The sequence below is a fragment of the Cyprinodon tularosa genome, unplaced genomic scaffold (assembly GCF_016077235.1).
Source record: "Cyprinodon tularosa strain WSP-4 unplaced genomic scaffold, ASM1607723v1 ctg126, whole genome shotgun sequence".
Lineage (NCBI taxonomy): Eukaryota > Metazoa > Chordata > Actinopteri > Cyprinodontiformes > Cyprinodontidae > Cyprinodon > Cyprinodon tularosa.
Genome location: NW_024038070.1, coordinates 839912 through 855968, shown reverse-complemented (window position 1 = coordinate 855968; position 16057 = coordinate 839912). Strand labels below are relative to the sequence as shown.

General features: G+C 38.2%; 3 protein-coding genes across 3 annotated transcripts; 2 read left to right on the top strand and 1 right to left on the bottom strand.

Annotated features, from left to right (window-relative positions):
- The first annotated feature begins 529 nt into the window (after positions 1–529).
- Positions 530–6556, top strand: fbxw9 (F-box and WD repeat domain containing 9). Its single transcript, XM_038276637.1, has 7 exons — positions 530–732; positions 819–966; positions 2236–3232; positions 4613–4761; positions 4850–5053; positions 5145–5210; positions 5870–6556. Exons 1-7 carry the CDS (start codon positions 641–643, stop codon positions 5942–5944), a joined length of 1731 nt encoding a protein of 576 aa, XP_038132565.1. The 5' UTR covers positions 530–640; the 3' UTR covers positions 5945–6556.
- A 19-nt stretch (positions 6557–6575) lies between these two features.
- Positions 6576–7213, bottom strand: LOC119777667 (guanine nucleotide-binding protein G(I)/G(S)/G(O) subunit gamma-7-like). Its single transcript, XM_038276638.1, has 2 exons — positions 6976–7213; positions 6576–6798 (listed from the first exon to the last, which is right to left on the bottom strand). The coding sequence occupies exons 1-2, from the start codon at positions 7057–7059 to the stop codon at positions 6673–6675; spliced, it is 210 nt and encodes a 69-aa protein (XP_038132566.1). The 5' UTR covers positions 7060–7213; the 3' UTR covers positions 6576–6672.
- A 939-nt stretch (positions 7214–8152) lies between these two features.
- On the top strand, positions 8153–14467 carry dhps (deoxyhypusine synthase). Its single transcript, XM_038276636.1, has 10 exons — positions 8153–8311; positions 8719–8919; positions 9944–10108; positions 10193–10314; positions 10833–10929; positions 11036–11122; positions 11208–11313; positions 11400–11503; positions 12055–12180; positions 13453–14467. The coding sequence occupies exons 2-10, from the start codon at positions 8725–8727 to the stop codon at positions 13546–13548; spliced, it is 1098 nt and encodes a 365-aa protein (XP_038132564.1). The 5' UTR covers positions 8153–8311; positions 8719–8724; the 3' UTR covers positions 13549–14467.
- Positions 14468–16057: the final 1590 nt, after the last annotated feature.

Here is a 16057-nt window from a genome sequence, read left to right as displayed (position 1 = left end):
GTTCAGTTTATAGGGTACCGCTGAGTGGCAAAGAGTGAACAAACGGATGTAGACTTTTAAGGTTTCATTTTAAAAAAGGAAATCGATGAATGCACTGAAATCATGACGGGAGCCGCCATATTTTCCCACTCACAGGGCGTATTTCCGTTTCCGACTATCAGCGTCGCACAATGACGTCCGTATTTAAATCTTAACCAAAATCTATTCAGCGCTGCTCTAAAGATACATTTACACTCATTCTATTGCTATAACAAATTATAATAATAAAAAAAAATTAAAATAATTTAGGCTACAAGAGAAACTAACACAAAGAACAAAGGTAAATGGAAAACACCCGGCTAGTAGATGACGTCATATTTGCGCGTCGAAAGTTTTGTTTTGAACGTTGGATCGTTTCAAAATAAGTGGGCTAGAGGAATCTTGTTCTGGATATTTTAATGTCATTTCAACCTAATTACGCATGACAACTTTTTGCTGATAATATTTAAAAAACTCCAACCTTTGCGCTTACAAAATGTATATATACAATTGGATGTTATTCTGATGTCAGGGACTAATTCAGGACGTCTGTTGTAAAGTAATGTTAATGAGTCATGTTAGTTTACAGTTGATGAGCGAGTAATCGTAATAGGGAAAAGAAATGTCTGAATCGGGGAAACAAGCTTCTGATGCATCATTTCCTGACCAGGTGAAACATCAACGCCCTGGCAGCTCTAACGTGGACCTCCAGGGGTAAAGCTTTTCTTTCCTGCCTCTTTGTTTATTGACGTGATGCCATAAGTCACGACTCACTCCGTTTGTTCTCCATTTCCTTTCAGTCTGCCGTCCTCTCTTGGCTCACCACCAGCAGAGGCTATCCGATCTCCATCTGCAGAATCGAGCGACTTGTTGTCTTTACCATGGGAGATCATAATCCACATTGCCTCATACCTTCCAGCACATTGTGTAGTAAATGTGCTGCCAAAGGTTAGATTGTCAAACGGTGCTCCTTTAATCAAATCATCATGAAATTTTACCTTAATGAAGCATTTTTTCAGGCTGTTTTATCCTTGAACTTCCTTAGAATTTGGATTTTAGTGTGTTTTATTGAAATATGTGTGAGGAAAGGAAGGTAAAATTATACATGACTTGTATTTATTTTACTTCTTATATAAAAGCATTCTGAATAGGTGGGTCGAAGTCAGCATGACAATATAGACAACCTCTGTTTTTTTTTCACTGACCAGGAGAGCATTGGTCAGAGAAATAGCCCAGAGGTTCACTTTCCAGCTGAAAGACAACCACACATACAGCTGAAGCTATGCTGGTGAAGATTATCGGTGATCCAGATCATAGTCATTCCAAAAAAAGTGAAAAAACAATCCACTGGACTTTGTTTCCAAGATTGAAGACGTTTCGCTTCCCATCATGGAAGCTTTTTCAATTCAAAATGTCAGAGAGTTGAGTCGGAAGCTTTATAGAGTAGCCTAACAAAGCCTTGTATTAGCTTAGAAAACAGGCACATTGAACCAGAAGAATGGGTCTGCCCCTTAGAAATGGGTAGTCGTTTGGGTCCCTTGTTAGCTTGCAATACTTGAAACTGGTCTATGCCTCTGAAATAGGGGCAGTTAGAGGAAATTGTTGGCCTGGTTGACCAGGCGAGATGTTTTGGTCACCTGCATGGATTGAGATGATCGCAGGAAGGAATCAACTATCACTGCTTTGTAGGTTTTTGAGTGCTGAAACCTGAGTCCACCCCCTGTGTTTAAGGTTCGTTTTTCTTTCCTAACATGAATCGCTTCCTTCCTCTCTTCCTAAGCCAAAACAAGCTTTTTAAGCTTTGTTTTTGGTCAATTCTATAAAGCTTTGTACTCGGCGCCAATTCTGACATTTTGAATTGGAAACAAAGTCAAGTGGATTGATTTCAATTTTTTATTTTTGGAACAGCAAGAGCTACAATAAAAGGGTCAAAATTTGAAAATGGATGTTGGAAAAATCTCTCTATCCAACCTGTTTGCTCTTAAGCTGATTAACAATGTAGGTTTTATTTTATTTTCCTGCAACCTCACATGTCCTGTTCTTTAATGCTCCATCAGATATCCCAGTAAAATATTTTGGAGTTTAAAAACATAAGACAAAAGTGAAAAAGTTCAAGGGTGATGAGTGCTTTAGCATGGCACTTTAATGTCTTATTTTTTTTTTTTACTAATGCTGCTTTCGTGAATGAAGAGACCCTTTTTTTTAATCTTGTTTCAGGTGTGCCGCCTTTTGAGTACTGTTGGGGAAGACGTGACAGCTTGGCAGCTACGGGCACATAGACTAATTGGATTTAGAGCAAGATTTCCAGTTGGACCGAGGGAGGACTTTAACTGGCTAAATTCTTGTCTGGAGATGGAACAACTCATTACCTGCTGGGCAGGTGAAGTGCAACATGTGGCTGAACAATTGGAGGAGAATCAGGAGGAAAGGGATCAAGTGAGGCGGCAGGAAAGAGAGCTGGTTGCTGGAGGACATGATATTGAACCAGATGAGGCTGATGGGATGGCAATGGCAGCACAGGAGGTTGCTTATACTGCTGATGAAGGTGTAGAAGTAGCAGTGGAAGCTGAGGATGGTGAAATGCAGCCGGTGTTTGATGGGGACCAGATGGCGATGTTGAGAGAAGAGTTAGAATGTAGGCTGGAGGTTGGTGCAGCTGCACTAGTTGGAAACGAAAGGATGTGGCTTAATGCCGATGTGGGGGAAAATGTGCCTTATCCAGAGCAAAATGACCCTTCCCACCTAAGAAATATGAATAACAGAGGATGTGTAGAAATGATCCAACATCAATCCGCCAGAAGTCCTAGTCCTCCCCTAGCACTGGAGTGCATTACTCTACCCTCAAGCCACATCGCTGCGGTCAACTCTGTGCTCCTCCTCGGGGGGAGAGGCGCGGTCTGTGCCACAGCGTCCAGAGACTATGATGTGAAACTCTGGGACGTTGAGGCAGGCTCTGATGGTGTGCTGCTGAACAGGCTGGGAAAGAAGGGGGACTTCACCTCTCATCGGGGCTGGGTCTGGTGCCTGGCGTCCCAGGGACCCCTTTTAGCATCAGGGGGCTTTGATAGCACAGTGAGGCTGTGGGACTTACAGGAAGGAGGCAGAGACAGAGGCCTGATCAGGGCCTCAGCGCCTGTGCTCTGCTTGTCCTGTCAGGGGGATGTCTTACTGGCCGGGACCTTTGACAAGAGGATCAATATTTACGACACTAGAGGTAAGGTCAGTTCACACATTGTGCTATGGAAGTATTTTCACTCCGTAAACCTTGTTGGTTTTTTTTTCTTTCTCTTCAGTAAAATGTGATATATTTTGTAAAACTCTTACCCTGCCGCTATGCTTTGGTCAGACGCTTTCTCCCCAGCTCCCTTGTCTGCTTGCAGTCGTTTCCCCTTTTATTTCCCCTCTCTTAGCTCTTACCTCTGTCATTTCAATCACCCCCAGAAGAAGGACCCATATAAAATATCATCTAATCAGCTATCAAGGAAATAAGAAAAACAAATTAAATCAAAGTGATAAATGTTAAGTATGGAAATGAAAGCATCCTATTGGTTACTTAAAAAACAGCCATTAGACCGAAGGTCTGCAACTTTCAAAATCAAAAGAGCCTGCCCTAAGTCCGCCTTAATAAAAGTTACTTAGAGCCACAAATATTACATGATCTTTTAATGAAACACAACTTTTTAGTTTTGTTAAATATCTGTTATCTGAAATCAGTTGCCATTTTAAACAACCAACAGTTTTATTTATACTTTTAGGCTTTAAGACAAGGGAAAGCATATTGAGTTCCTTTCATAAAAAAGGGAGAGTGTTTTTTTTTTCAATTTATTTTTTGATGTGTAGTAAAACAAAAATTTAATGAACAAAAAAGGTGTAATTGCCAAGGTAATAAGAAAAATAGATCATGTTTCCAGCACTTTTGATGTTATTCTTGTAAAAAAAAAAATCTTTTTTTAAGAAACGAGCTAAAGCTTCTAAGACTGTTATTTGTTATTAAACTATATTCATAATCATTAGTTGGCTTATTTATAATTTTTAGCCTCTATTAAGAACCATGTTAGAGTGTCCATGGAGCCACTTGGCGGCTCCGGAGCCACAGGTTGCAGGCCCCTGGATTAGACTGACACACAGCTGACTATCATCACCTAGGATTAGAATCAGGATCAGAAAATGAGAATATACCTACTTTCTCTTGGCGTAAAGCCGGCTAACAAGGAGAACCCAACAGTACAGAGAAACGTATCTTCTACATCAGAATAACAGAAGATGAAAGTAAGGGCCTTTCTTCACATCGTATGATAGTAGGTAACCAGATTGGAATATTTGGATCGGGCTTCATAAAGGTTATCTTCACCTCGATGTGACTCTTGACCTCCAGGAAAAGGACCCACCTCCTGTCAGTATGCAGAAGTGTAGTCCAACCTTTCTTTCACTGCCTCTGTTATCCCACTGCATGTTTCTATTGATTCACAGCACTTTCAATGTCTTTGCTCTATGTGAAAAAACTTTCCTTTTCTTTTATAAAGTAATAAATTGATGGTTTATCATACAGATTGTCTTTTCAACTTTCACAAAGGACTTCTTTGTTTTTGTTCAGCTCCTGAGCCTCTGATTAAAAGCGTCGGTCTCCATGGTAATGCTGTATTGTGTCTGGCTGCGGATGACACGTACATAATCTCTGGCGGCAAGGACTGCACTGTGGCCGTTTATGATCGCAGGGCACTGAAAGCATTGAAAAAAATTAAGGTAGCACACGACTTAACACTAATATTACCGTCTGTGATTTTTGTTTCTTCAGATTTCAGGCTTTTAACCTGAACATTTCTCTCTGCAGATGAGCTCCTTCTTATCCTCTATGAGCTACAGTGGCCACGAGGTTTGGGCTGGGGACAACAAAGGCATGCTGCGCTGCTTTTCCATGCAGACCGGGACCTTAAAGCCCCTCTCCCAGTTTGATGTAGGTCACACAGCTCTGGTAACAGGTATCCACAGGACTCAAGGCAGCCTCTACACCTGCTCGACCGATAAAACTCTCAAGGTGAGTTTCAGGGGTGGATTTTTTTGTAATTTGGATTATTAACCCAGTGCTGCTTATAAACTGCTCTTTTTATTACTTCCCTGTTTTGCAGATCCATATCCCCAGTGGACCACCAAAGACTTTGTGTACACTCTGTCATCCATCTGTAGTCCATGGGGTCAGTTCTATAATTGTTTTACAAACCTATCAACGGTTAATTATGATAATCATTATCCATACTAAAATGATCTGATTGCATTATGGACTATGATGAGAGGAAGCAGCCCATACTTTTACACTTGGTCAATTAGTTACTAAGGAGTGAGCATCATGTAACCCTAATATAAGCCCCATAGAAGGTTTGTGACTAGAGCAATTTCGATCAATATTTAGGCTTACAAGGTAACGTCATTGATACCAGTAGGTGAAATTTGTTTTGCAATTAGAACAGTGCAAACCAAGTCCTTAACAGTGTAAACGCTAGTGACCTTTCCTGACCTCAGCTTTACAGTTTAAATTTTTATCCGGTGAAACTCAATTTCCTGTCCCTTGATTTTGATTAATTCATGTTTGCAGGTAATTTTCCTCAAAATGGCTTATAGTAAATAGAAATAATTTAGGTACTTCTAATTGATGTAAAACCGTAGCGGTTTGATGTGAATGTCAGGCAGTGAGGGAATAAAATCTGTGTTTTTTTTATAGTGTTTAAATGTCAGGTTTTATATTAGGCTTCTACTTTTTAATAAAGCTTTTATGAGAACATCAGAAGTTTAAACAATGACCTTAACTTGAGTTTATTTTTCTGTCTCCCTGTCGCCCTGCTGTGGTTTCTGTCAGCTGAGTGTGGAGGCTGGAGTTCTTGCGTTGGCTTCAGGTGACACTACGGTCAATATCTGGAGACCCGGGAAGTAAAACGTCACTGGAGGGTTGAAAGAAAAGAAAAGAAGTGCATCTTCACTTGTTGACCAATTTTTTTTTTTTTTGTCTTCATTGTAAGTTTTAAATTGAGTTCAGTTGGTGATGAAATGTTAATACATGCTGGATATTATCTGTAATGAAAGGAATGGTGGAAATCAATGAAACCTGCACATATAAGCTTATTCTAACATATTGAGAAGAGATATGATTTGTCAAAGTCAAATAGGTGTGGTATAAAACACTTAAAAATATAAACTAAGAAACATGACAAACTGACACAATTAAAATGAAATTATTACTTTTAGAGAGTGAGTTTAAACTGGTGTAACATGGTTTAGAATGACCGTAATTGTACCAGATAAGACAATTATTAGTTTTTCTATCTTCTAAATATACACATTTTTGGAAGCTTCAAATTTTTTTTTTTGCACTCTCAGTTGTTTACATGATAAACTTATTTTTAATGACGTTTCTGTTGTGTTGAGACTATTTATTGTTATTAAGTCTTTTGTATGTTTTACTCATTTCAGGTTAAAAAACCCCCAAAGAAACCACAATTATTTAAGTGTTTATTGTATTTAAACATTCACAAATAAAATCACAATGAACGATAAAAGATTCTGCTTTTTTTTTTTTTTTTTGTGAGACCAGCTGATCCTCCTAGTTAAACAGATGAGGCAGCTCGCAGTCAGCTGTGTTTCTGGTAGGGATCTCTTCTTGTATCAAAGCAGCACGCATGTCTTCTTATCTTTAAAGGGGTTGGATGAGGCAGATATGCCGGTGAGGAGAGGATCGCTGCGTCTGTGCTCCTGACAGTATTGGACTAAATCAGCTGCTGTGAGAGAGATCTGATCGCACAAATAACAGATATGAGTTCAAATAGTAACAAATCTGGTAAAATAAAGTAATGTCTTTGTTTTTTAAAAGCATAACTATTAACTTAAAAAAAAAAACAGGAAAAGGATACAGTTTGAAATTCACCATGTTATAACTTATGTTTTTTTTTATATTGAATTCAAACGTACCTTGAATCTTTCCATGCCTGCCTCGATTTGGAGTTGATCCACCAGCTTTTGAGCCTGAATAATGCTGTTGCTGCTACTGGTCATCGTTCCTGGCCCCACCAAAGCAAAACGCTTTACAGGCTGAAGAAATGTTGATTTGTAGGGATTCAGAGGAATATTGTACCTGATGGGACGAATCAGCTTTAGTCGTACAGCGTGGGTCTGCTCTAACAGGCTCCTGGCTTGGTCTTTTGACCCATAGCCTCCCTTTTATTCTCTGCTGGGGGGAATTTCAAAGGCTGTGATTTAAAAGGTCTCACAACCCTTTTTTTTTTTTCTTTAAATATCACAAACATCACACATAACTTCACAGCAATTGATGATGAAAACATTATTCTGACTCTGTGTTAAAGTTTGTAAAAAGATTGAGAAATTTTTGAGCATAAAGCATATTTTACAGGATTCTATATACCACTATATAGGCTACTGGACGTTTGTGGTCAGACCATATAAATACAAGTCTAAAAAGACTTTAATTGGAATAAACAATGCATTGAGAGAACCATTGAAAAGGCAGAATTAGACCAGTGTAGGTAAGATGTTTGTGAGAGAATTAGTCAGCACTCTGCAGGCAGGAATCTATGTATTTACCATGCATAAATGTATATGCATTTTACATTAATCTATAAGAGAATTTGAATATTATGGGATTAATAAACTTGAGCTCCATACAGTACAATTCCCAGCTGCAGAACAGTTCTGGCTCTCTTTTTTTTATATAATGTGCACTAATTTTTGATGACTACATGTTTGAATCAGCTTGAAGCTGGATATTGGATATTCAAGCTCAACCTAAACTAATTTGACAAGCAAGTAAATTATTGTGTGAAAGGAGAGGAGAATGTAATGAGTAGCAATATTACAATACAGATCAAAAATAAGACTGAGCTTTTTCCTTCCAATAGCATCAAGGGTTTGCATCATCTGTCCCATTAATAATTTCAGACAGATTTTGAGTCAGTGGGTCACATGACCTGCAAGCTATTGCATAAACATATTCGAATCAAATAATATCTTAAAACATATGTTTATAACCTAAAAAATTAAAATGCAAATGTTTTGAAAGACTTTTTTTGTCCCCCACTGCACCCCCTGCTGGTCGTTAAAGGGATAGAATAGGTGTGACTCCACAGATTCAGTCTCTTTTGTCCGCTCGTGCTTTCCGTAGTCCAAGTTTTACATTAGCAACCCATGCTATGTTTACAAGGCTATTCATCCTTGATTTCTGTGTCATCAAGCACTGCTTTAGAAGTGAACTATTTAACCTCTTTCAACACTAACGTCGTTTGAAGAAGAGGTATGTTTAATGTTTCAGTTTACTTTGAAGTTAGAAGATCAAACAATTGCTACCAGCTAGCATAGCAGCACTGCTAACGTCAGAGCACATGGATCTGGCTTGTTTATTTGTGTATACATATATTATTCTTGGGGGTCTTTCTTTACCCTTTGTACTCTCTTAAGCCCCCTCCCTATATAGTTTATATATGTTCATAAAATATTTATACGTTTAAAAAAAAATAATTACACAAATTGTATGACATATTCTAATGGTGCAGTTAAAGAGCAGCTAGAACAGCACAGCAGTGTTTAAGTTCACGTTTTACTGGAAAATAATGAGGAAATACATCATATATATTTCAACTACATTTCTGACAGCTTCATAAGTGTTTTCTCAAAGTTTTATATAGGTGTTTTCTTTTTCAGTTAAAAATGGCGGACCATGCCCCCTCTGTTGCCATGGAAGCAGTTCTGAAGCCCAGCTCTGACCTCCCGGAAGATATGCCGAAAATCCGAGGCTACGACTTCAACCAGGGCGTTGATCTGAAGGCGCTGCTGAAGACCTACCTGAACACAGGCTTTCAGGCCAGCAGCTTTGCTCTGGCTGTCCAGGAAATCAACAAGATGGTGAGAGAAGGAAGAGGCTTTTAGGGCAGAGGGACTGAGCTGGAGAAGCATCCATCAGGCCTTTCATATCTCTCCCAATTTAGATTTGTGCAATTCATTTCCCCCCTTGGAATGATGGGAGTTTTAGTTTTGATGCATAAAAAAAAGAAACAATGGCAAAAAAAGCTAAATTATTGGTAATGACTGTTAGCGCTAATGGAAAAAAACAAAACAACCAAACACTCTAGGTTATACTCAGTTCTTGAAGGCCAGTATCCTGCAACGTCTCCCTGAGTAAGCAGTAAATTCCTCCTGAATCCTCTTAATTATGTAATTACTTGATAATCGCAATGAATCCTGAGATATCCAAGCATAGCGAGGATACGTCGGACCCGTCCTTGAAATCGGGCAAAAATGAGAAGCATTTGTAGGCCGCGTAACGAGGATTCTTGGAATCTGACCAGACCTCGGCGCTGCTATTACGTACCAGGAGATGATGCTTCTCTTTAGATCTTAATGTCCACAAATCATGACAGAAGGAATATTTTAGTAAAAAGACTGCATTCTATTTCCATTTATTATAATACTGATCAATGTTTGGGCTCATTAGCTTTCCATTTCACACAGGAGAAATTCTTCATGCAATGACCATAAAAAATAAAAAGCTGAAACAAAGAAATCTTCCTCAGTCTACCTACAGCAATCCATTCCCGATATATTTGACATGTTTCTCAATATTTCTCATGAGCAGAAAGCAGAACAGCATCTTGTTCATAGAATGTCATTTCAGAGTCAAGGTGGGATTGAATATTTTTTTGAATTTGGTTCTTTAAAACATTTAACATTTTATTTTATGCATTAGATTTCTTCTTTAAAAGTTGCACAAAATAACTCTAGAAGATTGTACAATAAAAAACAAACATAAAAACCAGACAACAAATAAATAAACAAATACTACAAAAAATCCTGAAATACACATAAATCAAACCTGCTTTGTTTTAATGTTTTTTTTGTGTGCAATAAATACTATTTATAACACACACAGATAGAGAAACGCCTCGAGCTGTCAGAGCTAGGTGAAGAAAATGAGTCTGAGGTGTCCTGCGAATCCTCAGGCAAGTCCGGCTGCACCATCTTCCTGGGATACACCTCCAACCTCATCAGCTCTGGAGTGAGAGAGAGCATCCGCTACCTGGCAGAGCACAAAATGGTACAGACGGGTTTGTTCATGCACACCTAAAATGATTAAACCATACGAGGTGAATGCAGCGGTTTATATCTGCATTGTTTTTAGGTTGATGTGATTGTCACCACAGCTGGAGGCATTGAGGAGGATTTCATCAAGTGTATGGCTCACACTTACTTGGGAGATTTCAGTCTTCCTGGCAAAGATCTGCGCCTGAGAGGCATTAATAGGTTGGTAATGTCTGGTGGGGTTCACTGAAATGTAAATAAAGAGCATTCCTACATTTAAAGGGAGAAAGAAGATGGAAAAAATTGGCTTGGTGGCTTAAATTGATGGTTCCTCTGCTGGAACCATGTGGAAATGATGGGTGTAAAGAAGGCCTGCACCAAGAGAAAAGATGAAACTGCCTGGAAAACTGAAAAAGGAAGGGGGCGGAGCTAAGAGCACAAAGCTCAAGTACAGCAGAGATGGAAGGGAAGTGCTACATTTTCAGTTAAACTTTCGACCCTTATTCTCATGTTAGACACCAAATTCTGCAGATCTCTCTGCATCCATTTCTAAACAGCACAATATGTATATATTTTTTTTCTTTGGGCACCTCAAAAATTTTTATCTCACAGAAAATTGCAAAATAATCAGATTTAAATAGGATTTTTTCAATAAAAAGAACAATAACCAAGATGCAGGGTAAATTGTCCTTTAATTGTTTCCCGTCTGTCTCGCCCTTCTTTGTTCTCACTGACTGTAGAATAGGGAACCTTCTGGTGCCCAATGATAACTACTGTAAGTTTGAAGACTGGCTGATGCCCATTCTGGATCAAATGTTACTGGAGCAAAACACAGAGGTGGGTAACTAGGTTGTCGTTCAGATATTTAAAATGTTTGCTCTACATATGATTTATTTTTTTGATAGTTTCTGACTTAAAATGAAACAAATATTGTTTGTTTCAGGGAATCCGGTGGACTCCCTCTAAAATGATCCATCGGCTCGGTAAGGAGATAAACAACCCTGACTCAGTCTACTACTGGGCTTACAAGGTTGGCGCTAAATAATGAAATGATCCATGCAACTTATCCTGTGTGCATCAGCCCAGATTGCTAAATGTTGTGTTTTGGGATTCAGAATAACATTCCAGTGTTTAGCCCTGCACTCACTGACGGCTCTCTGGGCGACATGATCTACTTCCACTCGTTTAAGAACCCCGGCCTTGTTCTGGACATCGTAGAAGGTAAAGGCAAAAGTGCTTTAACACAGTGATGTCAGTTTAGTGGTTCGGGTTGTTAATTTAAGTTTGGTTGTTTTTTTTTCAACAAGATATTCGGAGGCTGAATGGGATGGCAGTTTTTGCCAAGAAGACAGGAATGATCATCCTGGGAGGAGGCTTGGTGAAGCATCATATAGCCAATGCTAACCTCATGGTAAGTAAAAATCTGTGTTCCTTTGTTCAAACCTTGTTTTTATCCGTGTGATTTAAAGGTATAGTGGAGGATGTTATTTTTCCGGGTGGGTCATCAAAATAAATGGTCCTACTAATTGTCAGTCATTCTGTTGTTCTGGTGATATGTTTATGTAAGGCCGTCCTACGTGCTCGTCCCCATTTTCACTTATGTGGTGAGTCTGACATAGTGGAAAAATTACAATTCTTCTTTTGGAAAGTAAGCTTGTATGAGCGATGCAAACAGAAACTTTAAACAGAGGGTGCACGAGGAAAAATGGGCTTGTGCACGCTCTTGCATGTGTTTAATAGGTGTTCTCTCTCAGGAATGGGTACAGGGTTGTGCTTGTGCAAAAATTCGCGAAAATCCTCCTTTATACCTTTAAATGTGTATTTATTATTTCTAAAAGCTTTCCTAAAAAAGCCCACAAGGGTTTTGTGATAATATTTTACAGAGTAATAAAGTTTATTCCTGTAAAGACAACCTGAAAAAGTTTCCTTCCTTTTTTTTGCCTATCTTTGACATGCTTTCAGAGGAATGGAGCTGACTACGCTGTATTTGTGAACACGGGCCAGGAGTTTGATGGTTCGGACTCAGGGGCCCGACCTGATGAGGCTATATCCTGGGGAAAGATCAGAACAGACGCCAAACCGGTCAAGGTACACATCCTCCTGTGCATCTTAGCTTCCACTGCGGCCGCTTGGCTGTTTATTTAGGTTGTTTTGTAGCTTCTAACTGTTTCCTTTAGGCTTTTACTGTACTTGGCATCAATCAACTCTTCTTTCCTTGCTGAAGAAAATATCTCCATAGCATGCTAATGCCGCATCATGTCTCACCATGGGTCAAAGCACCCAGTCCAGGCCGTTGATTTCAACACAGCTTTGCTGCTCTGTCCCTTCCAGCAGCAGCACTGGTGGTTTCAGTGGTTTTCACTGAGGGCTGTCAGAATACAGACGTTTAAAAAAAAATGCACTCCGCTTTTTTAATATTTCTTTTCCTTTTTTTCTTTTTTTTTTTAGTTAAAACTTCTCAAAACTATTTATCAATTGGTCATTTTATAAAATGTAGCTGCCTTGCAGCAGGAAGAAGCTACTGCCTGAAATTTGCAGGTTCTCCTTGAGCATATTTTGACGGGATGTTTTCTGAACATTTATTATTTAAGGTTCAATAATTTAGCTTTTATTTTATGAACACCAACAATATTGATTTGGGATATTTCACCTTATATTACATTTATTTCTAGAGATCACTAGACATAAACACTACAGAGCTGCTTTTAGCAATTACACACTTTAGCCTCTAGGTGGCATTGTTGGATTGAGGCTTGTGCTGTAATTATAGCTATTAGAGATTTAATCTAAGGTCCACATATAAACACAGCCTTTATTTTTGTATTTTTAAAATTAAAGCTACATTAAGCCCCCCAATATATGAATACCCTGACAGATTTAGATTGTGTTTCCCTTCTCACTTCCTTTAATAAAAGAATTGAGATGGGCAAACCCTCAAAAGAAACTAAAACTATGTATGTTTTCTAAGTTTAACATTAAGTGACATTTTATTTATTTTTAAAAGCACATTGGAGCTCATGTGTACCCCCCCTCAATAAGCAATTAAAATGATGTTATCCACAGTGCAGCAGTCAAACCCTCCTTGTAATGCCTGACCAGCTTTCTGATGATTTCTCTTGAGCTCAAACTCTGAGGTGGGAGGCCTCCTTCCCATCACCCTAATCTTTAACCCCCTCGACAAATTCATTACCGAATCCCACTTTGGACATTAAAGCGTGTTTTTTTGCTCCAGTCAATACTAAATAAGACATGATCAAATTAAAAGATGAACCTAAATCTACCAAGGATATGAATTACCCCTGGTTTAACACAAACGGCTGTCCCATGAAGTAGTTACTATGATCTGTTCTTGGTTTCCAGGTGTATGCAGATGCCTCTTTGGTTTTCCCGCTCATCGTCGCTGAGACCTTCGCCCTACAAGCTGACAAGCTGACAGCGGGACAGAAAGCAGATTAAATGGATCATGCAGCCTTAAATGTTCAGTTAAACCATCTTCCTGCTTTAGTCTCTTAGTTATGTTTGTTTTTCCACATGAATGATAATATGATATGCTGCTTTTCATGCTCTTTTTTTAATAGATTATTACATTTTGGGTCAAAGTCTTTTTAATGCTTCCCTTGATATTTTGGTTGTGTAAATAAGTCGGGGTTTTTTTTCTCTCTCTACCTTTAAGACGGTTGGAATAGCAAGCCTGTAATGCTATTGCATGTACCAAAGAGATTTCCTTGAATGCATTGGATTTTAGCTTTAGGCTCTGGGTATGTGGAGGCTGGACTTATTTATACACTTGAGGCATGGCTGCTATTAGGAACTTGTCCTAATGAATTCTTAGTTTTCCTGTTTGACAGTTCATTTTAATGTCTTTGTGTTTGGGTTTTAGTTTAATAATTCAGAAAACAATATCTAACCCTGAATGAAATGCTGTTATTTTAATTTTTCTGTGTGTTTGATCTATGTGGGAAAACCATGGAAGTGCAGCTTGTGAGTTGCGCATGAGGTTTGTAAATAGTGTAAAAAGAGAAGTTTGGAGAGAATGTTCTGTGTATTTGGGGTGTTTTAAGGAATAATACAGTTAAGACATTGTCTGTGATGTTAAAAACAATTTTCATCCCTTTGTTTGGTTTAAGATTGTCCCAAGAAGTCATAGTCAACGGGAAGATATTTTATGAATAATTTAGTTTTGCATGGAGACAATTTGTTGGCTTTGAAAGTGAAATATTCTTCCAGTCTGACCGAGTAAAGGATTTCAGAATAACCTTTGCTTAAGTTCCTGTTTTTTTTTATTTCTAAATGTTTTCAAGGCTTTCTGTTCCATGTACAAATCTAGAATGTTGTTTTATTTTCTGGCTAAAATAAAACATCCTGCTCAAAGAACTTTTGTCTATTTTCCTTCAGTCATTGAAAGATGTACAGAGACTGTGTGAATGCATGAAAAACCTTCTTTAATATTTTGGTTTATTTTTAAACTTTGGTTCATTATGAGGGACCCAGAACATGCAGCTACAGTATAGGCAATGTTTTACTGCAGCATCTTGAAAAGTTAATTTATTTCACTAACTTAGTAAAGTTAAAATACAATATGACTAGCGGCTAATGGAAATCAAAAACTTTTTGGAAACTGGAGAATAAAACGGGGAAAAAAAAGTAATCTGCTGCTGTCTGTCCACCCTGTTTATCACGTCCAAAGTCACTGCAGCTTCAGTGGGGTTTCCCTCATGCTTTGCTCTACTGACGAGCTTTTTACCAAGATTTTGCTTTACCTTCAATGCCAGTACCTGCCTCCATGACCACAATCTAATCTAAACCCCATAGAGGTTTTAATTTTTGTTATTTTGAATCGATTCTCATATTAGATCCTAAAGCTTGGTTGAGATTACCAAGCCTGGCATGATCTACTATTACTTTATTAATTTTCTTTTGCATAACGCAACCTTAGTATCAATATGTTGCAGCTACACAGTCATGGAATTTAGGTAGCAAATAAAAAAAAAATGTTTTTAATACCAACATGTCAATTTGAAATCAGACCAGATATGATTTAAATGAATTAACTCTAAATCTTCTCAGGATTATTGTCAAAAAGAAGGTGAGGCACCACAACTACAGGTGGGCTGAAGCCTGGTGTTAACAACCTGGGGCTTCCTGGACAGCAGAGCCATAAGCTGATCACCATCTAGGTCATGTTTCATGAAAAGTTGCAGAACTTTATGTAAAAAGAGCCTAAGTAACACAACTTTTAAATACTTTTAGTAGGCAGGCAGTTTGGTATCAAACATTTTTATTGGTTCATTTCAATTCAATAATGTTATATTAAAACAGAATTTTTAGTTTAGCTTAGATGTAAGCAACAAACATCATAGGTAACAGAAATAACCTCCTCAAATATTCTTACTATTTGTCACTGTGTACAGTTATAAATTGAACTAAATGAATGAAAAAAAAAAAACTGACCTGAACTTTTAAATACAAAGAATGTGCCCCTTTTTGTAAAATTGGAGTACTTGCAGCCAGCTGACTGACAGTGTGCAGTAACAGCTAGGGGCTACACTATCTTATGTTCCTTAAAGCCAGAGGAAACTCCAGTTACCTCCTGAGGTATCTCATAATAAATCCAACTTGTTCTTACTACTTGGTGGAACATTCAAGCTTTTACTATATATTACCGTGAGGCTTTGAAACTTTGGTTTATCTACATACCGCTATGCTCTGGTTATTCCATCTTCTAGTGGAGTTTAAGATGGATTAAATGCTGCAGTGACAAGCTGAGGTCATAATGCTGCAGCGATTTTAACCTTTTAGAACCTCACCATCCTGGTCATTTATTTTTAAAGGATTGAAAAATACGTTTGAGATATAGTGCAGTCTTTGAGAATTTTACAGCCAACCGTTTCCTTTTAATTTTATTTTTAGCAACAAATAAAAAGAAAAAGCTTTCATGCACACAGTTTTTAAAGGTGGTTTGATC